Below are 24,905 nucleotides of genomic sequence, written 5' to 3' on the forward strand. Positions count from 1 at the left end.
ATTATTAATTTAATTAAAACTTAGTTTAGGTGATAATTATTTATAGAATTTAATAAATTCTTTTATTTTTTGTAATTTAAAATAACAATAATTTATAATTATTAATAATTATTTAATTACTTTTTAAATAAATAAATGAGTTTTATTTGAAACTCATTGTTGTTCAAATAAATAAATAATAAAATTAAATAATGATTTTATTATAAATAATAATAATAATTAATTATATTAATGATTAAATTTTTTTTTCAAATGAACTTAAAAAAATATATGGGACGTTCTTTGTCAACCGGACCACCCCATCTCTCCATAATTGGTTTAATTTAAAAAAATTTTATCATATTGGAAAAATTAGCTTGGAATGTCTACTTTTTAATCCCGTTGGGCGCTTTTTGAAATTCAAAATGGCGACTTAAATATGGCGCCTAAACGACATAAAAAACACAAAAAATCCACTAATATGATCTATATTATTGTTTAAAGCTTCACATATGACGATAAAAATAACCACAACATAGTTTACTTACAAACTGATAACGTATCTCCATTCAAAATTTCAAAATGGCGGATTAAATATGGCGGATAAAATTAAAAATTGAGCTAGACTCGTGAAAATTACTACTTGGGGGTTTTTGAGGTCGCTGATTACGAATCCGGTGTTAGTTTTCAAAAATTCAAAATGGCGGATCCAATATGGCGGACAAAAATTGAACAAATGGAGCTAATTTCGTAAAAATGTCTACATAGGGATTTTTTTGGTCGCTGATTACAAATCCGATGTCAGTTTTAAAAAAATTTTAAATGGTTGATGACAAATCTCTATTTAAAATTCAAAATGGCGGATAGAATTAAAAAATTAAGCTAGTCTTGTGATTATTAATTAAATAATCCTCACGTGATTTCCATAAAAAGTTATCTGGCGTTGTATTTGATAAGTTCAAATGGCACCTTTTTACGTTCAATATAAAAAAGTTAGATCAATTTTTCATATTTTGGTCCACCAGTTTATATTCACAATTTGATTTTTTAAAAAGTAACGATGAATTCATAAAGATTGTCCTGAAAAACCCTTAGGTAGACATTTTAACGAGTTTAGCTCAATTTTTTGGATTTGTGGTCAGCCATTTAGAATTATTAAAAAGTAACCGCAGATTCGTAATCAGTGACCCCGAAAACACCCGAGTAAACAATTTCACGGGTTTAACTTAATTATTTAAATTTTGGGCTACTATTTTAAGTCTGCCATTTAAAATTTTTTAAATCTAACAACGGATTTGTAATCAGCGACCCCAAAAACCCCCGAGTAACAAGTTTCAGGCGAATCTAAACGATTTTTTAATTTTTGTCCATCATATTGGATCCGCCATTTTGAATTTTTGGAAACTAATACCGGATTCGTAATCAGCGACCCCAAAAACCCCCGTGTAACAAGTTTCAATCGAATCTACACGATTTTTCAATTTTTTTTGTCCGTCATATTGGATCCGCCATTTTGAATTTTTGAAAACTAACACCGGATTCGTCATCAGCGACCCCAAAAACCCCCATGTAACAAGTTTCAATCGAATCTACACGATTTTTCAATTTTTGTCCGCCATATTGGATCCGCCATTTTGAATTTTTGAAAACTAACACCGGATTCGTAATCAACGACCTCGAAAACCCCCAAGTAGTAATTTTCACGAGTCTAGCTCAATTTTTAATTTTATCCGCCATATTTAATCCGCCATTTTGAAATTTTGAATGGAGATACGTTATCAGTTTGTAAGTAAACTATGTTGTGGTTATTTTTATCGTCATATGTGAAGCTTTAAACAATAATATAGATCATATTAGTGGATTTTTTGTGTTTTTTATGTCGTTTAGGCGCCATATTTAAGTCGCCATTTTGAATTTCAAAAAGCGCCCAACGGGATTAAAAAGTAGACATTCCAAGCTAATTTTTCCAATATGATAAAATTTTTTTAAATTAAACCAATTATGGAGAGATGGGGTGGTCCGGTTGACAAAGAACGTCCCATATATATCTCGTTTCTATTTAAAAATATATATATGATCTTAAATTTATAATATCAAATAAATTTTCGAATCAAAATTTTTGTAAATCATTTCCTCGTTGATGATTTCATTATTGACAAAGTGTGCTATAATTTTTTTTTGTCACAATAGATAAAAAAAAATTGAAAGAATAAAAACTCTACTCATCTAGTTTTATTTTTAATTACAATAATAGAAGCTGGAAAAGAGTAACCATGTATAAATTAAAAATTTTGTTTTATATTTTTCTTCTGATATCAGTAAGTTAACAATAAATAATCTACAGTACAAAAAATTTTTAATTAAAAATAAAACTAGTTAAAAATGTTTTTTAATAAATTAATTAATTAATTAATTAATTAATTAACAATTTTCAAATTATTATTGTCAATAATTTATTTAATATATTATTTGCTAATTATTTTTTTAAAAATAAAAAATTGTTCTAATTATTGTTACTAAATTAAGAAAAAAAAATTTATTTATTAAATAATAATAATAATAATAATAATAATAATAATAATAATAATAATAATTTAGTTAATTATTTGTTTATTTAATTATTTATTTAATTAATTAATTATTTATTTATTTGTTTATTTATTTGTTTGTTTATTTAATTATTTATTTATTTATTCACTTTTATTTTTTAAAAAATCATTTTAAAATTAAAAAAAAAAATTATGAATAGATTATCAATATCATTGAAGGTAAGGGATATAATCAAAGAAAAGTAACAAAAATTAATAAAGTCAAAAATGAAATTGAAGAAACATTTATTAATTATTCCAATGAATTTAAAAAAAATAAGGAAAAATATTTAGAAAATTATTCTGAATATTCTGAAACTATAAGTGTTGATGTTCAAAAATATGTCTTATCAATTTTTCAAGAAATACTCAACAATCAAGAAACGGTAATTATTATTTAATTTTTACCTCAATATACATATATATATTTATTTAAATAAAAAAAAATTAATTTTTAATTAAAATTTTTTTTTATCTACATTATTTTTATTTAATTTTAAAAGTATTTTTTTAAATACTAAATTTTTTATAATTATAATTTAAAAAATATTTTTAAAAAATAAATTTTTTTTATTTTAATTTTTTAATTTTTCTAATTTTTTTAAACTTAATTTTTTAAAAATATTTTTAAATTAATTTATAGATAGATAGATTAGATTAGATAGATCTAGATAGATAGATAGATTCTAGATAGATTCTATTTATAGATTATTTTTAAATAAATTTTTTTTAACCATGAAAATTAAAAAAAATTATTTACTAATTAATTTTATTATTATTCTTGAAAAAAAAAAATATATATATATATATACTATATAGATAAACAAGGAATTGGAAACAATTTTAATTGAAAATATGCACTTGAATTTGACAAAATGCAGTGAAATGTCAAGAGAATTACATCGAGATAGTTTATATATATTTTTGGATATAAAAAAATGTTTATTGGATAAAAAACAACAATTTCAAAAAATTTCATTGGAAAAATTTGAAACTAAATTTGAAAATTTTCTCACAAATTTAAATATTACGAAAAACAATTCAGAAAATTGTCTTCAGAACATGGAAACAAGAAAAGTTAATAAAGCTAATAATTGCATTAAAAAAGTAATTATAAAAATTTAAATAATTTTAAAAAAATAATTTTTAATTATAGGTATTATTTTTTAAATTATGAAAATTTTTTTTATTTTTTTTTTTAATAATATATTTCATATATAAATTTTTAGTAAAACTATTTAATTTTTTATTTAATTTGTTTTTTATTTAACACAATAATTTTATTTAGTTTTTTTTTTTTATTTTTATATTTAATACTGAAAAAAAATTTTTTATTTTATATTTTATATTATTATAATTAAATTAATTAATTAATTTTTATATTTTTCAGTCGTTAAAAAATTTAAAAAAATCAAGAGGATCTTTTTTGGCATTTATGAAAGAAGAAAATGATAATTTGAAAAAAAATTTTGAAAAATTTCAGAAAAATGAATCAATTTGTCCTGAATTAAATAAATATCAAAATATAAAGGAAAATTATTTGAATTTAATGTCGAAAATTCAAAAATGTGTTAATGAAAAAGAAGAAAATTTTAGAAAAATTTTTCGTTTTTAATTTACATTTTTTTCCTATTATTTATTAATAAGTACGAAAGGGCTAATTCTTCTTTCTTTGTAAGCCCGTTTACATGTAAATAAATAAATAAATAAATAAATTTATTTTATATCACATTTATTGTATTCTTTTTTCCTCCAACTAATAAATGGAATTTAAAAAAAAAAAAATTTTTTTACAAGTTAAGCAAACCCAGACCAAATTAGTAACTTAATGGTGTACCAAATTGTTTGTCAATTATTTTAAATTACATTTTATTTTAATTTGTAATTATTAACAACAATTGTATATTAATTTAATTAAATTAAAATTTTTAATTATTTTATTTAATTTTAATGTTTAATTATAAATTAAAATAAATTAATTAATTATTTAATTTTTTTTTAATAATAAATTTTAAATAAATAAATATAGTTGGTAAACTTTATTTTTTTCTAATTTTTTTTTTTTGAAATATAAATTAAAATGTTTATTTAAATAATTAAATTAAAAATTTATTTATTTATTTATAAAGACAAGACAAGCCCCTTTAATTAATTAATTTAAATTATTTATTAAATTAAAAAATTATTAAATTAAAGTTTTAAAAAAAATTTTTTTTTGTTTAAAAATAATAATATTAAAAAATAATAAAAAAATGAATAAAAAAAAAAACTAAAAAAATTGTATTTTGTAAGAAAATATTAATTTTTCCATGACATAAATTTTTTTTATTGTTTCTTTTTTCTTTTGTTTTATTGTACTAACCCAAATTTTTTTATATATTATTATTTTTTTTTTTATTATTATTATTGGTAAAACTAATTTTTTTCTTCATTGGCCCTATTGGTTATATTTAAAAATCATAAAAATTTTTAACGACATTGAACGAGAAAAACTATATATCACTAAAATTTCTTTAAGCTCCAATAAAGATAGGGCCTCTTGATTAGAACATATAGATTTACATGAAAGGTGAATTCTATTGTTTATATATGGATTTCAACAATAGTCACATGAATTTTTTGAATAAAAGTTGAAGAAAAAAATGATTTCCCATCAGTTTTTCAAATTGTGTCCAGTAAAAAAGAAGTGAAAAAAAAAATAAAAAATGAAGATTTTCTACTTTTTACTTTCCATTATTCTTCTGACTGTAAGTTGTCAAAAAAAAAAATTATTATTATACACAATTTTTTTTTGATAAAAAAATTTAATTTAAAAAAAGAATTAAATATTATTAAAAATATTTTTTTTTATTTATTAATTAAATAACAATAATTATTTATTTATTGGAATATTAATAATTTTTTTCATTTATTAATTAAATAATAATAATAGTAATTTATTTATGTAACAAATAATAATAATAATTTATTTATTTATTAACAAATAATACTAGTAATTTATCAAATAATAATAATAATAATTTATTTATATATTTGAATAATAATTTTTTTTTAATTCAATAATATAAATAATAATTTTTTTTTATTTATTAAAATAGCAATTTTATTAATTAAATATCAATAATTATTTATTGAAATAATAATTATTTATTTCTTTCATTTTTTATTTATTTGTGTATTTATTAAAATAGTAATAATAAAAAATATTAATATTGACACAATTAATTTTTTTTTTCATTTTTTAATTACAAAAAACAATTCTAATTAACATTTTTAATAAAAAAAAATTTATTTACATTTTTTTAAAATTTAATTTCAAAAAATAGTTTCTTTTATTTTTTGTTTATTTTTTAAATTTCTTATTTCAATTTCAAAAAAAAAAAGCTAATAAATAAATAAAAAAAAAAATTATTTTTTTCATGAAAAATTTGTTAATTTATTTTTAAATTTCCTTTTTTCAGTTAAAAAAACTAATAAATAAATAAATAATAAGAAAAAAAAATTTTTTTTCATATAAAAAATTGTTAATTAAAAAAAAAAAATTCTTTAAGGTCAACATTGTTAGCAGTCTACAATTAGAAAAAATTGTAACAGAAGATGATATAAATGCAGAATTAAAACATTTAGATGCATTTATTGATTGCTATGGTAATCGTTTTAATGAAACAATTACAATTCTTGAGACTACTATAGAAACATTTATTAATGTTGGAGTAAGAGGAGAAATAATGTATCAGAAATTTTTTAAAAATATAAATGATGTAAGTAAAAAAAAATTTTTAAATTAAATTAAAAAAAATTTTTTTTTTTGTTTTATTTGTTATAAAGAATGAAAATTTTTTTTTTTCAAGTTAAGCAAACCAATTTATGAATAGTAAACCTGATGAGTGTCCCATTTTGCTATACATTAAAAAAAATTTTTTTTTATTTTTTAATTTTAAAAGTCAATATATTTTCATTTTATTATTATATATAATTATATATTATAATATAATATAATATATTATTTAATTAATTAATTTATTTATGTTATTTATAATAATTTTATTTATTTATTTTTCAATAATAACATTTAATTTTATTTATTTATAATATTCTATTATTTATAATAATATATTTTTTTATTTTTGATAAATTATTGTTAATTATTAATTATTTAATAAAAACAGTCAGGATATGAACTTCAAAAGGGATTGTCGAAAAATATTGAAGTTAATTTAACTGACTGTTTCGACAAGTTTGTTAATTTTGAGGAAAAAGGTTTTGCAACATTGCAAGAAACACGTGGTTGTTTGGTATCAAAAACAAATACAGCCTATAATATTTCTATTAGTGTTAAAACAACATCTACAACACTTTTGACAACATACTTTTCATTCAAAACTGAAGCTGATAACTGTTTAAAAAATGAAGATTCGAATAATAATGAAAAATTAAAATGCCTTAAGAATGTAAGTTATATATTTTTTTTAAAATTTAATTATATATTCAATTAATAATTAATTAATTAATTAATTATTTTCAAATTAAAAAAAAATTAAATTTTCCTTCTCTTAATTATAATGAATTAAAAAATTAATAATAATTAATTCATTAAATAATTTGAATTTATTAATAAATTAATTTTAAATTATTAATTTATTAATTTATTTATTTATTTTTGTGTACCTAATTATTTAATTAATTAATATACCTAATTAATTTGATTTTAATAAATTTTTTAAATTTTCATTTATCTTCTTTAATATTTTGAAAAAAAAAAATATTCTTTCAGGTTTCAATCAAGTCAACATATTTTATGCTCAATGAAATGAATAATGGTTACCGTGAAATTTTTAAAACGAATGAAAAACTTGTGAATATACGCGATGAAGAAATGAATCAATGTTTAAATTCAACAGATTATATTGAATTGAATAATAGTGAAATTGTTCAAGAAATTAAACAATGCGTGCAATGTCGACATCAATTATTGTGATTCGAAAAAGAAAAAAAAATATTTATATATATATTTATGTACATTATTCCTGCCGGAATAAAAGTGGAATAATATTTAAAATTATATTTAACTAATAAATAATATTAAAAAAAAAAAAAAAAAAAAAAATAGAAAAAAATTATTTATTTACCTTTATTAATTAATTAACTATTTATTGACAAAACATAATTATTAATTATTAATTTTTTTTTCATTAAATTAAAAATTTATTAACTAAACATTATTATTAAAATTATTAATTTGTTTAATAAATTAATTAATAAACAATAATTGTTTATTAAATTAATTAACAGTTTTTATTAAAAAAAAAAAAAAAAATCTAATTTATTTATTAAATTATTTAATAATTTATCAAAAAAAAAAAAAAAAAAAACCTATTTTTACTGAGAATGGAATTTTTATTACAAAAAAAAATATAAAAAAACGAAATAACAGACACAGACGTTTACGTTCTTTTTTTTTTAATATAATTATTTATTCAATTTTAAAAACGAATTTTGATCACGTCTGTTAAAAACGTCTGCATTTTTTTTTCTAGAACAAAATTAAAATCAAATAAATTATTATTGTATTGAGATAAAATTTAATATTATTTCCGCGTATATATATATATATATATATATGAAAAGTTAAATTAAAAAAAAACTTATAATTTCAATTGACACAAGTGTTTGATTTGTCAAAAGAAAAAAAGGAATTAATTCATTTTATAAATTATTAAAATGACAAATTTTTTTATATAAAAAGGTAAAATAAAAATTTTTTGAATCATTAATTTTATATTTTTCCATTTTTTATAAGATTTACTTGGAAAAAATATGTCGAAATTTGTATTTCTTTTTTGTGCCATCCTTTTGGCTGGGGTAAGAAAAAAAAATTAAATTTCTTTTTTTTTTGGTTAAACTTCATTAATTATTATTATTTTTTTCATTAATTTTTTTATTTATTTTTTTTTTACTATTTTTTTAAATATTTTTTTTATTTATTAATTTTATTTTATTTTTACTGTTTTTATTAATAATAATAAATAAATAATTTAGGCGGTATTTGCTGATAATACGGAGCCACAAGAAGAGAAACATAGTGCAGTTGATGAAATAAAAAATAAAGTTGTAGATATTGTCAATGAAGCAATTAAACAAGTTACAGAATATGTTCAACAACTACAGGAAGCAACAAAAACAACAATTCAAAAACTCAAAGATGAAGCATTAAAAGTTACAAAATCTGTTTATGATAAAATTGTCGAGGCACAACAAACTGTAAGTATACTTTAATTGTTTGTTTATTTAAATTCGAATTAGAAAAAAAAAATGGAAATTTATTATTAAATTTACAATCAGCGTCCCAAAAAAAAAAAAAAACCCCCGATTAATGATTTTAAAGCAAATCTAATGAATTAAAAATAAAAAATTCACATTGCTGGATGCATTATTTTGAATTTTTGAAAACTGATTCTAAATTCATAATCAGCGACCCCAAAAACCCCCGAGTAATGAGTTTCAAGCGTATTTTATTAATTTTCACTGAAATCTTCCACCATATCAGATCCGCTATTTTTTATATTGAAAATTCAATGTCAAATTCGTAATCAGCGATCCCAAAAACTCCCGAGTAATGAGTTTCAAGTGATTTTGGTAAAATTCTGCAAAATTACTCCACCATATTACATCCGCTATTTTTTATTTTCAAAATCCAATGTCAAATTCGTAATCAGCGACCCCAAAAACTCCCGAGTAATGAGATTCAAGTGATTTTGGTGAAATTCTGCAAAATTACTCAACCATATTACATCCGCTATTTTTTATTTTCAAAATCCAATGTCAAATTCGTAATCAGCGGCATCGAAAACCCCCGTGTAATGAATTTCAAGCGATTTTAATAATATTTCACCATATTATTCCACAATATTAGATCCGCTATTTTTTATTTTGAAAATCTAATGTCAAATTCGCTATCAGCGACCCTAAAAACTCCTGGGTAGTATATTTGAAACGAATTTGATAAAATATTATAAAATAATTCCGCCCATTTAAATCCGCTATTTTTTATTTCGAAAATACAATATCAAATTCGTAATCAGCGACCCCGAAAAATCTCTGAGTAGTAAATTTCTAGCGGAATTGGATCAATTTTTACAAATTTATTCCGCTATATTGTATATTTTTTGTTTTGAAAATCCATTCTCAAATTCGCAATCAGAGACCACTAAAACTCCCCAGTAATTAATTTCAGGCGAAGTAGATCAATTTTCAAAAAATTCTTCACAAATACGGAATCCGCTATTTTTTGTTCCGAAAATCTAATGTCAAATTAGTTATAAGCGACCGCGGAAAAACCGTATGATTCATTACTCTGGGGTTTTCGGGGTCGCTGATTACCAAATTGACAATAGATTTTGAAAATAAAAAATAGCGGTTGTAATAGGGCGGTATTATTTTGTAAAATTTCATCCAATTCGTTTGAAACACACTACTTGCGGGTTTTCAGGGTCGCTGATTACGAATTTGATATTATATTTTGAGAATAGAAAATAGAGGATCCAATATGGCGGAATAATTTTATTTAAAAAAAATTAAATTCGCATGAAATGCATTACTCTGAGGTTTTCGATGCCGCTGATTACGAATTTGATAATGGATTTTCAAAATAGGAAATAGCGGATTCTATGTGGTGAAATAATTTAGTAAAATTTCATCAAATTCGCTTGAAATTCATTACTCGGGGGTTCTCGATGCCGCTGATTACGAATTTGACAATGGATTTTCAAAATAAAAAATAGCGAATATAATATGGCGGAATTATTTTGTAAAAATTGATCAAATTCGCTTGAAATTTATTACCCGGAGGTTTTTGGGGTCGCTGATGACGAATTTGACAATAGATTTTGAAAATAAAAAATAGCTGATTTAATATTAACGAACTAGTTTGTAAAATTTCATCAAATTCGTTTGAAACTCACTATATGGGGGTTTTAAGTATCGCTGATTACGAATTTGATATTGGATTTTCAAAACATAAAATAGCGGATCTTATATGGTGGAAGAATTTTGTTAAAATTCAATAATTTTGCTGGAAATTCATTAATCGGGGGTTTTCGGGGTCGCTGATTACGAATTTGACCATAGATTTTCAAAATAAAAATTAGCGGCTCCAGCATGGAGGAATTATTTTGTAAAATTTCATCAAATTCGTTTGAAACTCACTCCATGGAGGTTTTAAGTGTCGCTGATTACGAATTTGATATTCGATTTTCAAAACAAAAAATAGCGGATCTTATATGGTGGAAGAATTTTGTTAAAATTCAAAAATTTTGCTGGAAATTCATTCATCGGGGGTTTTCGAGGTCGCTGATTACGAATTTGACAATAGATTTTCAAAATAAAAATTAGCGGATCCAGCATGGCGGAATTATTTTGTAAAATTTCATCAAATTCGTTTGAAACTCACTACTCGAGGGTTTTTGATGCCGCTGATTACGAATTTAATAATGGATTTTTAAGTAAAAAAAAATAGCGGATCCAATCTAGCGGAATAATTTCGTAAAAATTTATCAAATTCGCTTAAAATTTATTACTTGGGAGTTTTTGGGGTCGCTGATTACGAATTTGATATTGGATTTTAGAATTAAAAAATAGCGGATTAAATGTGGAGGAAGAATTTGGTGAAAATTCATCAAATTCGCTTGAAACTCATTACTCGGGGGTTTTTGGGGTCGCTGATTACAAATTTAACATTAGTTTCATAATTAATTTTTAAAAAAAATGCTTCAAATAAATTTAAAATTTGAATTTAATTTTATTTTTAATTTTTTCTCTATTTGATATAATTTACAATTGATTACATTTAATTCTAATGTATTTTTTTTTATTTTATTTTTTTGTGGGAAATTTGAAAAAAAAAATTTTCTTACAGATTAAAGCCGAAGTTGATAAGGCAATAAAGGAGGCAATTAATTATAATGTAACAGAATGCGCTCAAATGGCTGAAGCATTTGATGAGACTGGTGTTCAGGCAATTGCCGAAGTTTCACGTTGTGTTACCGATGTATTAGAGGACGCTGATGGTTACACGGAAAATATGCAACACAGCGCTGATATTGTTTTGAAAAATTTAACTTCCATCAAAGAGGAGGCCGAGCATTGTGTGGAAAATGTCAAAAATATCGGATCAGCTGCCAAAGCATTTTTATGTGTCAATATGGTTAGTAAATTTTTTCATCAATAATAAATTTTACTGATAATAATAATAATAATCATCATAATAATAATAATAATAATACATAATTAATAAATAAAATTAATAATAATAATAATAATAAATATAATAATAATAAATAAATAAAATTTAAAAAAATTATTCAATTTTAGTTAATATAAAAATTGTTAATTAAAAATTTTTCTTTCTAATTAGACTATTAATTTTTTTTTGTTTAAAAAAAAAAATTTGGTAAAATAATTTTTTTTTTCTTCTATTTTTTGTTTCTTCTAGGCTGCTGCCAAAGGAACATGGGCAGCAACAAAAAATGTACCGGCCTTATTGGGTGATTTGGGTAAACTCACATGGAAAATAACAACACTATTGCCTGAATTGGGATATTGTTCGACAGTTAAGGGAATTAAAAAAATTAATACTGGTTCACAAATTGTTGTTGAAAAAGTTCAAGAATGCATTAAAGCACGAAAAGCACTTGCTGAATCAAAGAAAAAAGGAGAATAAAAAAAAAAATATTTTTTTCTTTTTTCTTTTAGAATCTCACATGTATGATTTATAATAAATAATTAATTTGTAATTAATATAATTTTTAAGTAAATAAAAATATTTTTATCAAATAAAATAATTAGTTTCTTTCTTATTATTTAAATTAAAAAAAAATATTGTTCGAAAATTTTTTTTAGAAAATAAAAATTACCAAAAAAAAAATAGAAATTCAATAAAGAAATTTTTTTTAATTTTGTATAATTTTTTATAGAAAATATTTTCTAAAAAAATAAAAAAATTCTCTAAAATAATAATTATTTTTTTTCAAAATTTTAAAAGAATTAAGTGAAACTTTTTTTTATTTATCAAAGAAACATAATTTTTTTTTTTCAATGATAAAGGAAGTTACAATCTACTCTCTATGTTATGTAAAAAATTTTATTACCCGGTTGATAATTTGAAAAACAAAAATCATTGCATTTAGAAATATATTTTCTTTTAATTTGTAAATTTTAAACAACTTACAAATATGTTTCTGTGCATTTTTTTAAATGTATGATTAAAATAAAAAAAAAAAATTCTAAAACAAATTTCGATTTAAGAATTTTTCCAATAAAAAAAAATAAAAAAAATATTTTATTTTAATTAGAAAAAAGGTGGAAAAAATTTCAAATTGTAATTTAATTGAATTGAACAATTTGCAAAAAAAAAAAAAATTATGTTGAAAGTTGTAATCATCTTTTGTGCCTTCATCATTATTGCAAATGTAAGAAAAATAATTTATCAATTATTTATTAATAATTATAATTAATAATTAGTTATTAATTAATTAATTAGTCGTTTCTAATTTAAAAATTTTGTTTCTTTTTTAATTACAATAAAAAAAATATATATTATTTAAATTAAAAAATATTTTTAATTAAACTTTAAGAAAAAAAAATTATTTTTTTCTAATAATTATTTTTTTTTATAATATAAGAAAAAAATTTTTTTTTTATTAGGCTGAAAATGATGAAAAAATAATAAAAATGAAAGCCAAAGTAAGAGAAACAGTAGATGAAACAATGAATAAACTTAAGAAAGTTATAAATAAATATTCTAAAAAAGTGAAAATATATCAATCAAAATTAAAATTAAAGACATTATTTATAAGAAAAATTGCTTCAAATAATATTGATGAAATAGAAAAAGAAGTAATGCCAAAAATTGATAAATTAATAGAAAAAACAATTGGATACGATATAAGGGAATGTTCAGAAATAGCCGATAATATTAAACCAATTTTTACTGAGACAATTGAGAAGACAAAAAATTGTACAAGAAAAATAATTGATAATCTTAATAATGCATGGATTAAATTATTTACAAAAGCAGAAAAGACATGGGATGTTTTAGTGAATATAAAAAAAAATGTTTCACTTTGTGGAAATGACAACAAGACATCAAGAAAATTAATTGCACAATGTGTCAATAACGTTGGTTCATTATAAAATAAAATTCTTTCACTACATTAGATCCGCTATTATTTAATTTCAAATAAAAATTGTTAAATTCGTAATCAGTGACCCCGAAAACCCTCGAGTAGTGATTTACAAATGAATTTGATCAATTTTTACAGAATTATTTCACCATTTTAGGTCAGCTATTTTTTGTTTTGAAAATCCAATATCAAATTCGTAATCAGCGACCCTGAAAACCCCCGAGTTAAAAGTTTTAAGCAAAGTTGATGAAATTTTGCAAAATTATTCAAGTCTATTTGATCCGCTATTTCTTATTTTGAAAATCAAATGTGAAATTCGTAATCAGCGACCCCGAAAACACCCCTAGTAATGAATTTCAAGTGAATTTGATGAAATTTTACGAAATTATTCCACCATATTAGGTCCGCTATTATTTGTTTTAAAAATCCAATGTCAAATTCGTAATCAGCGACCCTGAAAACCCCCGAGTTAAATGTTTTAAGCAAAGTTGATGAAATTTTGCAAAATTATTCTAGTCTGTTCGATCCGCTATTTTTTATTTTGAAAATCAAATGCCAAATTCGTAATCTACGATCCCGAAAACCACTGGGTAGTAACTAACAAACGAATTTGATGATATTTTACTAAATTATTCCACCATATTGAATCCGCTATTATTTATTTTGGGAATCCAATATCAAATTCGTAATCAGCGACCCCGAAAACCCCCGAGTTGTGATTTATAAACGAATGTGATCAATTTTTAAGAAATTATTCCGCAATATTAGGTCCGCTATTTTTTGTTCTGAAAATCCAATGGCAAATTCGTTATCAGCAAACCCGAAAACCCTCGAGTAATGAATTTCAAGCGAATTTGATAAAATTTTACGAAATTATTCCACCATATTGGAATAGGTTTTTTTTATTTTCATAATAGAAACATCAAATTCGTAATCAGCGACCTCGAAAACCCCCGTGTTATGACTTTCAAGCGATTTTAATAATATTTTATGAAATAATTCCACCATATTAGATACCCTATTTTTATTTTGAAAATATATTATCAAATTCGTTATTAAGCGTCTCCTAAAGTTTTGAGGAATTTTTTTTTTTCTTGAATTTACATAAACTTTTTTATGTTTTTTTTTTTTTAAGAAAATTTTCGAGTCGCTGATTTCGAATGTTATAAACACCTTTTATTATAATTCGAGAATGTCAGATTTTCCGCTGTCGCTGATTACGAATTTGACATTGGAATATCAAAAAAACACTAGCGGATCTAATATGGTGGAATAATATCGTATAAATTAATCCCCAAAATTAATTCCCAAAATAAATAATAGCGGAACCAATATGGCGTGATTATTTCTTAAAAGTTAATCAAATTCGCTTAAAATTCATTCCTGGGGATTTTTTTTGGGTTGCTGATGACGAATTTGATATTGGATGTTTAAAATAAAAAATAGCGGATCCAATGTGGTAGAATAATTTCGTAAAAAATGATCAAATTCGCTTGAAATTCACTACTCGGGGGTTTTCAGGGTCGCTGATTTCGAATTTGACGCCGAATTTTTTAAATTCAAAATAGCGGATCTAATATGGAGGAATTTCTAAATAAAATAGCATCAAATTCGTTTCAAACTCAACACCCGGGGGTTTTTGGGGTCGCTGATTACGAATTTGACATTTGTTTTTTAAAATTCCAAATAGCGGATTCAATATGGCGGAATAATTTCGTAAAAATTAATCAAATTCGCTTAAAATTCATTACTAGGGGGTTTTTGTGGTCGCTGATGACGAATTTGACATTTGTTTTTTAAAATTCTAAATAGCGGATCCAATATGGAGGAATTATTTCGTAAAATTTTTATCAAATTCGCATGAAACTCATTGTTAGGGGGTTTTCGGGGTCGTTGATTACGAATTTGACATAAAAAAAATTTAGAAATTTATTAATGAGAAATTTTTTTGTTTTTTTTACAGATGTTATTATTGGGATCACGGGAAAGTGTTAAAACTGTGCCAAATATTATCTATGAAACTACTAAATTAAGTTTTCATTTTGCTACAATTACATTGAAATTGAAAGTTTGCGCCGCAAAAAAAGCTTTTATTGAACTTAGGAAATCTGTTAAAATTATTAAAAAAAATGTGAAAATTTGCATTGATGATCAAAAATCGTTAGAATTTGGAAATACATCGCAATCTTCTTCAAATGATGAAGTTAATAAAATAGATTGGAAAAAAAAATGATAAAAATATGAATAAAAATAAAATTTTTATTATTTTATGTTGTAATTTGAAAAAAAAATGTTAATAAAAAATATAAAAATAAAAAAAAAATTGATGAAATTTTTTATTAAATTTTCAAATTATGATAAATATTATTTAAAGTTATATTTGAAACTATTTTCACATAATATAATTTTATCGAATATAAAAGAAAAAAATTTAATTTCCTACATTTAATTATATTCAAGACAAATAATAATTTTTGACTCTAATACATTTATTGACATCTATTCAAAAATAATAATATTATTTACCTTTATAAAATATGACTATTTTTCAATTTACAAGAAAATAACAAATTTTTTTTCCTATACTTTTAAAAGAAACAAAAATATATTATTTGAATATTAAAAAATAATATAATATTCTATGTGAGACTTGAAATTTTTTTTTATAATTAAAATCAAATAGAAAATGAATAAATTATTATAATGATATCAAATATATTGTTTAGATTTCCGTATTAATCGATAATTAGCGTCAAATATTAAATCAATATTTGTTGTCTATCTTCATTTTATTATAATTTTTTTTTTTTAAATTGTTTTTTTTCCCCATATAAATAGGGTAAAAATTTTCAAATATGCTATCATTACAATTGAGAAGACAAATTAGAAAAAAAAATCATGTCTAAATTTTTATTCATTTTTTGTGCCTTCCTTTTGGCGGCAGGTGTAAGTATAAAAATAATTAATAAAATATATTTTTAATATTTTAATTAAAAAAAATTTAATTTTCTTTTAGAAAAATAAATTTTTCTAATAAAATTATTTTTTTATTAATAAACAATATGTTTTACAATAAATAAAATTGTTTTCTAGTAAATAAAATTATATATTTTTATTTTTAAATGAAATTTAATTCTTTAATTAATAATTTTTTAATTGAAAAAAAAATTCAATTTGTTTTTAAATTGAAAATAATTTTTTTTAATAAATATATAATTTTTTTGTAATAAATAAAATTTAAATTATAAAATTTAAAAAATTATTATTATTATTATTTTTATTAATTAGTCAGTATATGGCGAAGAAGTTGGTAAAGTAATGCAAATGAAAAATGAGGTAGTGGATGCAGCTGAAACTGCAATAAAAAATCTTGAAACAAAATTAAATGAATATTCAGAACCAATTAAAAAATTAATTTCGACATTACAAACTAAAGCAACTAATCTTCGTAGTAGTGTTTACAATCAAATTGTCAACGTGGAACAAGAGGTTAGTGTAATTCTTCCAAAAAAAAAAATTTTTTTTTTTTTTTAAATAAAATTATTTTCTAAAAGAAATTAAAAAAAAAAAATTTTTTTTCATATTAAGGTGTTGCCAAAAATTGATAAAGTAATATCAGACGCTGCTGGCTCTGATGTAGAGGAATGCAAAAAAATGGCAACATCTGTTAAGCCAATTGCAAGCGAAACATTCAAGGAATCAACTCAATGTATGACAGATCTTGTCGATAAAGCTGTCAATACTTGGAATAATATTTTTAAAGAATCGCAAGAGGCTTTGGATAATTTGTTCCAAGTGAAAAAAGAAGCCACAGTTTGTGTGAAAAATATTGATACTTGGCAAAGTGCCACCAGCGCCTCCTATTGTGTCACTAAGGTCAGATATTCAATGAAAAAAAAAATTTATTTGAATCAAAAAAATATTTACTTGAACCAAATAAATATTTACTTGAACCAACTAAATATTTACTTAAATCAACTAAATATTTACCTGGATTAAATAATCATTAACTTGAACCAACTAAATGTTTACCTGAACTAAATAAACATTTACTTGAACCAACTAAATATTTATTTGAACCAATTAAATAGTTACCTTAACAAAAAATAAATTTACTTGAACCAAACAAATATATACCTGAGCAAACTAAATATTCACCTGGATTAAATAATCATTTACTTAAACCAACTAAATATTTATTTGAACCAACTAAATATTTACTTAAATCAAATAAATAGTTACCTCAACCAAAAAAAAAATATTTACTTGAACCAACTAATTATATAATTGAATCAACTAAATATTTACCTGAATTAAATAATCATTTACTTGAACCAACAAAATATTTAACTGAACTAAATAAACATTTAGTTGAACCAACTAACTATTTATTTGAACCAATTAAATAGTTACCTTAACAAAAAAAAAAATTTACTTCAACCAAGTAAATATATACCTGAAACAACTAAATATTTACCCGGATTAATTAATCAATTTATTTGAATTAAATAAATATTTACGTTAACCAAAAAAAAAAAAAAAAAATTACTTAAAACAATTAAATATTTACCTGAATTAAATAAATATTTACTTGAATCAACTAAATATTTACCTGAATCAACAAAATATTTAACTGAACTAAAAAAAATATTTATTTGAACCAACTAAATATTTAGAAAATAAATAAATAAAATAATTCGGATAAATTAACATTTTCCTATTCTGTAATTATTTTTCAGGTTGCAGCAGTTGGAACATGGGAAACAGTAACAAATGTTCCGGCTATTATTTTAGAAATTACCAATTTGTATTGGCAAATTCAAACATTTGCACCACAATTAAAAGCTTGTGCTGTACAAAAAGGTGTTCAAAAAGTCAAAGAAACTAGTGAGGGTGTTCTTAAAAATGTTGTCACTTGCGTTAAAGCGAAAATATCCGAAAAAACAGGAAAATCAGAAAAATCGTGGGTAAGGTCATTGATATCATGGTAAAAAAAAATATTTGAAAGCATTTTTTAAATTGTCTACTTTAAAAAAAAAAATTCTTTAAATTATTTTTAGAGAATTTAAAAAGAATTTTCTAATAAAAATTGTGATGAATTTAATTTTTAATTTGAAAGAGACAATTTTGTAAATAATTTAGGTACACGTACCTGAGAATTCCATTGAACGTTAAAATTGTGACTTAAAATCCCCTTTGGAAGAGTCGATTCGAATTCTGTAACAGAAGAAATAAATTGAATGATAAATAAATATTTTTTAAAAAAAAATATATATATATATGTGCGTTTAATTTATTATTTTTTTAATTTTAATTATTTTTAATTAGCATGTAATTTTTAATTTAAAAAAAATATTATCAATTTTTTAATGAAATTTTGAAAAATAATTAATTTTTTTCTACAATACAATTTATTTTTTTTATATATAATATAACTTTGCACATGTGTTTATTTAACCATTTTTTTTTCGTAAACCAATAATATATTTTTTATTTAACAAGAGGAATGTAAATTTTTCAAAATTTTAATAATATACTATTCTATTGCGTCGTATTTACAAAAAATAGAGATAAATTTTAATTAACACAATTGTCAAAAAAAATTATTCATATGAAAGTTATTTTAGTGACAAAGTTGCTATAAAAACTGAATTTTTTTTCTATTTTATCAAATTAAAAATAGTTTGACAAAATCATGTTTAAATTTTTATTACTTTTTGGTGCCCTTCTTTTGGCAGTGGTAAGTTTATGATTAATTAAAAATATTTAAATTCATTAAAAATTAAAATATTTCAATTGAAATTAAAATATTTGAATTAAATAGAAATTAATTAAAAATTAAATTAAAAATATTTCAATTAATTAAAAATTAAATTAAAAATATTTCAATTAATTAAAAATTAAATTTTAAATATTTCAATTAATTAAAAGTTAATTTTTATTATTATTTTAAAATTATTTATTAAGGTTCAATGCAATGAAAATAATGCGACAAAAATTGAGGATAAAAAAGAAGAAAACCAACAGTCACTCGATATAATTAAGAATAAAATTGATACAACTATTAATGATGCAATAAAAAATGTTGATGAAGCATTTAAAGCAGCTGGACATGTGGCAAATGAAAATATTAAAAAATTAAGAACAAATTTAAGAGAAATTAGAAATAATATTCATCAACTTTTTTTTAGTACACGTCTTCAGGTGAGTACTTTTTTTAAATTATTGAATGAATTAAAAAAATATTTATTAAAATTAAAAAAAAAATTTATATATAATTTGAAATAACTTATTAATTAATAAAAATTTATAAATAATTTTTTTAATTATTTAATAAATATTTTTTTTCAATTTGTTTGTAAAATATTAACATCAGTCGTCCCACTAAGCTTTGTACGATTTATTTCGTGTGGCACTATAGCTAAGCGTCGCCGCACTCTCTCCTGCCGCGCACACTCCTTTGCGCTTCCCCCACCACTCTCGCTGAGTTAGTATATAAGCCCTGCGCTCGCTCGCCTGCCTCGGAGTCTGCCCGTAGCCAAGCAGGCGGACACATCGCTCCTGCGTTATATTTCTTTTTTAAAATTATTTATTGCTCAATTATTATTTTTGTAAATTAAATATTAATTATTATATTTCTAATGAATAAAATAATTGTACAGTAATAATTTTTTTTTATTTTTTAAAAATACCAATAACTATTTCCAATTTGATAAATAATTTATATAATTTTTTCAAAATTAAATAATTCTTTTTTATTTTATATTAGGCCAGTATTAATTATATCATGATGACATCAGACCAAAAGAATTACACTGAATGTTTATCATTAGAAACATATTATGAAAAAACTAAACAACAAGCTACCAATGAATCGATGAATTGTATGAATAATTTAATTAATATTGCTGTTAATTATACACAAGAAGTTGAATACAATTTTGATAATTTTGAAAGTATTTTAATTAATATAAAAAATGAAGCTCAAAATTGTGTAAAAAATAATAATGACAATTCAACAACATTTGAAAATGTTGTCACTTGTCTCAACACGGTTAGTTTTTTACGATTAATATAAAAAAATTGAATTTATAAATAATTTTTTTTTTCTAATTTAAATAATTGTAGTTTAATTTTTTTTCACAATATTGTGTAATAATTTTTTTTTGTAGGTGAATTTAAAAGCGAAAAATAATATAGAAAAAGGTGTGCCAAATTTCTCCAACGTCACAGATGATATTAATGCGAAAATTGGACAATTATTATCAGAATCAGAAAATTGTACTCAATTGACAGAAAATCGCAAATTCATTGAACAATCTACACATCTTGCTTATGATGTCAAGACTTGTATTAAAAATCACAATAATAATTGAAAACAAAATAAAATTTTCTTTTCTAAAAATTCCATTAAGGAATTTTTTTTTAAATTTAAATATTTAATATAATTTTTTGCTATTTATGGAAAATTTTTTTTCGTCCACATATGTTTTGTAAAAAAAAATTTATTTGCTCTAAAATGTAAATTAAAAAATTACACAATTTGATAATGTACATTATGTTCTATTTTTTTCACAATATTTGTCTTTACATATTTCCTAAAGAAAATTTTATTTTCAACTATAACACAAGTGTGTTAATATTTATTTTTAACAAATAGGTAAAAAAAAATTTTGTATTAAATTTTAAAACTGTTTTAATTAACAAAAATGTATCTGATATAAAAAACGAATTTTTCTTCCTTCTCTCCATTGTACAAAAAATTTTCAATTTGAAAAAATTATGTCAAAATTAATATTTCTTCTTTTTACTTTAATTTTGTCATTGGTAAGTAAAATTGTAATTTAATTTATCAAAAATTTTATTTTTTAATACTAATATTAAAATAATTAATTTTTCAAATTTTCATTTACGTTATTTTAATCTTTTAACATATTTTTTTTCATTTATTAATTAAAGATGACAATAATTGCCGAAGATGTTGGAACACAAACTGAGGAAAAAGAAAATACATTTAATTTTATCACTACTGTTTCTTTTACTTTTACTGAAATAAGAAAAACTATTTGGAAAGAAATACGTGAAATTGAAAATTTTTTTATAAAAAAATATAAAGAAATAAAAAATGGTTCCTTCCGTACACATTACAAATCATCTAGGGTTTGAAAATTTATTTCCATTTTTTATTGATTAAATAATAATTTATTTTTTCAAATTATATTTTACAAGAAAATAAAAAATTGTATTTAATAGTATTTTAAAAGAAATAAATAAATATTTACAAAAAAATATTATTTTTAAAGAACCATTTTATTTTTCTTCCCTCCGATCCTTTTTGTCAATATCAATCATCTTTATACTTTTTTCTAAACATTCTCTTCATATCGGTAATATAGATCCCTACCTTACCAACAGGAAAAATTCGTTTCCTACCTTATTAATAATGTAGGCTTCTGTTTTACCTACTGCTGTTAATGTAGATCCCTACCTTATCAACAGAAGGTAAAATCTGTTTTCTACCTTATCGACAGAATAGTCGGGATATGTTTGTGTTTTACTGACTACTGATAATATAGGCTATACTTTACCCACTCTTATCAATGTAGAAATCTGCATTACCGACCAAACAGTTACCGACTGTTAATATAAAAACTAAATAAAAAATGTAATGTAAAATATTTTTTTACATGTTTTTAATAAATTATTTCTTATAAAAAAAATTTTTTGAAAATTTAATTAATTTATTACATTTTTTTAAATTAAAAATTTGAATATATATTATAACACGTGCCATTTTTTTCTTTATCAGAATAGAAATAAATTATACTTTCATAAAACATAATTTGCAAATATGTGTTTATTTAACATTTTTCGTCTAGGCAAGTAAAATTATAATATTGAACAATGGAAAAACAAATTTATTTATGTTTAATAACCATTTACATTATTTAATTTTTTTGCGTATTAGAAAGAAAAAAATGTTAATTTTAATTGACACAATTGTCCAGTGTTTAAAAAAAAATTTCCATTTACACTAATCTTATTTTAATGAGAAATTTTTTTTTATATAAAAAGTCAAATTTTTTTTATATATTACATTAAGTTACGAGAAAAACTGAAACAAGATGTTGAAATTTATATTTTTCATTGGTGCCATTTTCTTTTCAGGGGTAAGCATCATTTTTTTTTAAATTTTCAAAATTTATTATTTCTAATAAATATTTTATTTCACTATATATAATTATTAATTCATTTTTACGTTTTCAAATTAAAAAAATTTTTTTAAAAATATACTTTTTACATTTACAAAAAATTTCTTTTTGTAATAAAAAAATTTTTATATTTCTTTTTATAATAAAACATTTTTATCTCTTTTTTATAATAAAAAATTTATATATTTTTTTTAATAAAAAAATTGTTTACTATTTTACTGTAATAATATTTTTAAATTTAAATTTTAATAAATAAAAAAATATATTTAATTTATTTCTTAAGGTTGTTGGCAATGAAAATAGTACTGGAATAAAATTGCAAGCTTGGAAAATTGTTAATGAAGCATTAAGTAGTGGCATTGAAGTATTACATGAAGCTGAAAATTTAGCAGATACCAATATTGGAGACTTCAAATTGCAAATAACGAATTTTGATTATCAACTTCATGAAAAATATTTTCCCATAAGAAGCTCGGTGATTATTTTTCTTTTATCTTTTAAAATAATTATTTAATTAATATTTTTTAAAGTTGTTAATTTTTTTTATGATTTATTCTTGGAATTACTACCGCTTTGTACAATTTATTTCGTGGGGTACTAGAGAGTAACGTGCTACGCGTCTCTCCACTCATGCCTGGCGCGCACACTGCTTTGCGCTTCCCCCACCACTCTCTCTGACTCAGTATATAATCCCCACGCTCGCTTGCCTGGCTCGCAGTCTGCCCGCAGTCAAGCAGGCGGACGCATTGCTCCTGTGCTATTTTTTTTTATTATTTAATTAATGTTTTTATTATTTAATTAATATTTGTAATTATTTTTTTAATTATTTCCTTAATAATTTTTTACATATTAATATTAATTAATATTTCTTTTAAATAAATATTACTTCATACATCTCTAATTAATTTTTTTTAAATTAATCAAATAATTAGCAAAAAAAATTTTTTAATTATTAAATTTTATTTTCCGTTAGGTGTGGAATGAAATTTCAATTGCACTAGAGGAGGAAAGTAATTACACTATTGGTGAATGTTTATTAATGAAATTAAATTATGATGAAACAAAATGGGAGGCTGTGGAAAAATTCGGGAGTTGTATGAATGAGAATTTTATTCATATTGCCGAAAATAAAACTCGAGAATTGAAAAATAATTATATTTCTTTTCTTAGAAATTTAATTAATTTAAAAACTCAATTTATTGACAGTAAGAATTTTCTTGGCTCGTCTCTCGATCATTTTTCGACGTTTATAGGGGCACAACTTTCATTTTTCAGCAAAAAAATAGGAGATACTGTTTTCAGTATAACGCAATTATTGACGAAATCAGAAATTTGTCATCAATTAAAAGAAATTCATTTTTTCAATGAAAGATCGTTGCATGTTGTTAACGATGTCAAGGGTTGTATTAAAATCAAAAAAGAATTGTCAGAATATGTAAAATTGAAATAATTTTTTTTTTAATTATTAATTAAATAAATTTTAATAATTAATTAAATTATTAATTTTATTAATGAAATTAATTATTAAATAAATTAATTTTAATTATTAATTAAATAAATTTCAATAATTAATATTAATTATTAAAATATTTTAAACATTTTTTTTAATTAAAAAAAATTTGTTTTCATTTAATTTTTTTCTAATTTCAAATTATTATTATTACTGTTAAAATATTTTTCTTTTTTATTGACGTCATTCGTTTGATTAAAAAAAACACCTGAAGATTAGAATAAAATTATTCAACTAGAAATTTTTTCTAAATTTTATCTAGAAAAAAAAGAATCAGAATTTTTTTCTCGAAAAATTCAACAGGGAGGGGGAAATTTTTTTGTATTTTTACCTTATTTCACCTCTTTTAATAAAAAAAAAATTTTTGAAAAAGTATAATAAAAATTATTTCAATGAAAAATTACAAAAAAAAATTAATTATAATTTTTTATAATTT

General features: G+C 21.3%; 7 protein-coding genes across 8 annotated transcripts in view; 6 read left to right on the forward strand and 1 right to left on the reverse strand.

Annotated features, from left to right (window-relative positions):
- The window catches only part of LOC127277519 (protein numb), a 101,828-nt gene that overhangs the window by 50,504 nt on the left and 26,419 nt on the right, over positions 1-24,905 (reverse strand). For both annotated transcript variants that reach the window (XM_051298710.1, XM_051298711.1), the window contains one exon: positions 18,900-18,964. The gene's annotated coding sequence lies outside the window, so the exon portion shown is untranslated. The remainder of the gene's footprint in view (positions 1-18,899; positions 18,965-24,905) is intronic.
- LOC127277546 (uncharacterized) lies at positions 5,182-7,603 on the forward strand. Its single transcript, XM_051298760.1, has 4 exons — positions 5,182-5,314; positions 6,119-6,328; positions 6,737-7,018; positions 7,342-7,603. The coding sequence occupies exons 1-4, from the start codon at positions 5,273-5,275 to the stop codon at positions 7,543-7,545; spliced, it is 738 nt and encodes a 245-aa protein (XP_051154717.1). The 5' UTR covers positions 5,182-5,272; the 3' UTR covers positions 7,546-7,603.
- Positions 8,277-12,406, forward strand: LOC127277539 (uncharacterized). The gene is made up of 4 exons (XM_051298752.1): positions 8,277-8,429; positions 8,607-8,828; positions 11,482-11,769; positions 12,058-12,406. Exons 1-4 carry the CDS (start codon positions 8,385-8,387, stop codon positions 12,283-12,285), a joined length of 783 nt encoding a protein of 260 aa, XP_051154709.1. The 5' UTR covers positions 8,277-8,384; the 3' UTR covers positions 12,286-12,406.
- Positions 12,770-16,051, forward strand: LOC127277537 (uncharacterized). The gene is made up of 3 exons (XM_051298750.1): positions 12,770-13,033; positions 13,269-13,742; positions 15,711-16,051. The coding sequence occupies exons 1-3, from the start codon at positions 12,986-12,988 to the stop codon at positions 15,978-15,980; spliced, it is 792 nt and encodes a 263-aa protein (XP_051154707.1). The 5' UTR covers positions 12,770-12,985; the 3' UTR covers positions 15,981-16,051.
- Positions 16,563-19,018, forward strand: LOC127277538 (uncharacterized). Its single transcript, XM_051298751.1, has 4 exons — positions 16,563-16,693; positions 17,036-17,236; positions 17,336-17,623; positions 18,487-19,018. Exons 1-4 carry the CDS (start codon positions 16,646-16,648, stop codon positions 18,736-18,738), a joined length of 789 nt encoding a protein of 262 aa, XP_051154708.1. The 5' UTR covers positions 16,563-16,645; the 3' UTR covers positions 18,739-19,018.
- On the forward strand, positions 19,347-21,301 carry LOC127277543 (uncharacterized). The gene is made up of 4 exons (XM_051298756.1): positions 19,347-19,487; positions 19,715-19,951; positions 20,517-20,801; positions 20,920-21,301. The coding sequence occupies exons 1-4, from the start codon at positions 19,443-19,445 to the stop codon at positions 21,121-21,123; spliced, it is 771 nt and encodes a 256-aa protein (XP_051154713.1). The 5' UTR covers positions 19,347-19,442; the 3' UTR covers positions 21,124-21,301.
- On the forward strand, positions 22,790-24,424 carry LOC127277548 (uncharacterized). The gene is made up of 3 exons (XM_051298762.1): positions 22,790-22,917; positions 23,243-23,434; positions 23,933-24,424. Exons 1-3 carry the CDS (start codon positions 22,873-22,875, stop codon positions 24,407-24,409), a joined length of 714 nt encoding a protein of 237 aa, XP_051154719.1. The 5' UTR covers positions 22,790-22,872; the 3' UTR covers positions 24,410-24,424.

The sequence above is a fragment of the Leptopilina boulardi genome, unplaced genomic scaffold (assembly GCF_019393585.1).
Source record: "Leptopilina boulardi isolate dan_hultmark-lab unplaced genomic scaffold, ZJU_Lbou_2.1 LbouV2_169, whole genome shotgun sequence".
NCBI classification, from domain to species: Eukaryota; Metazoa; Arthropoda; class Insecta; order Hymenoptera; family Figitidae; genus Leptopilina; species Leptopilina boulardi.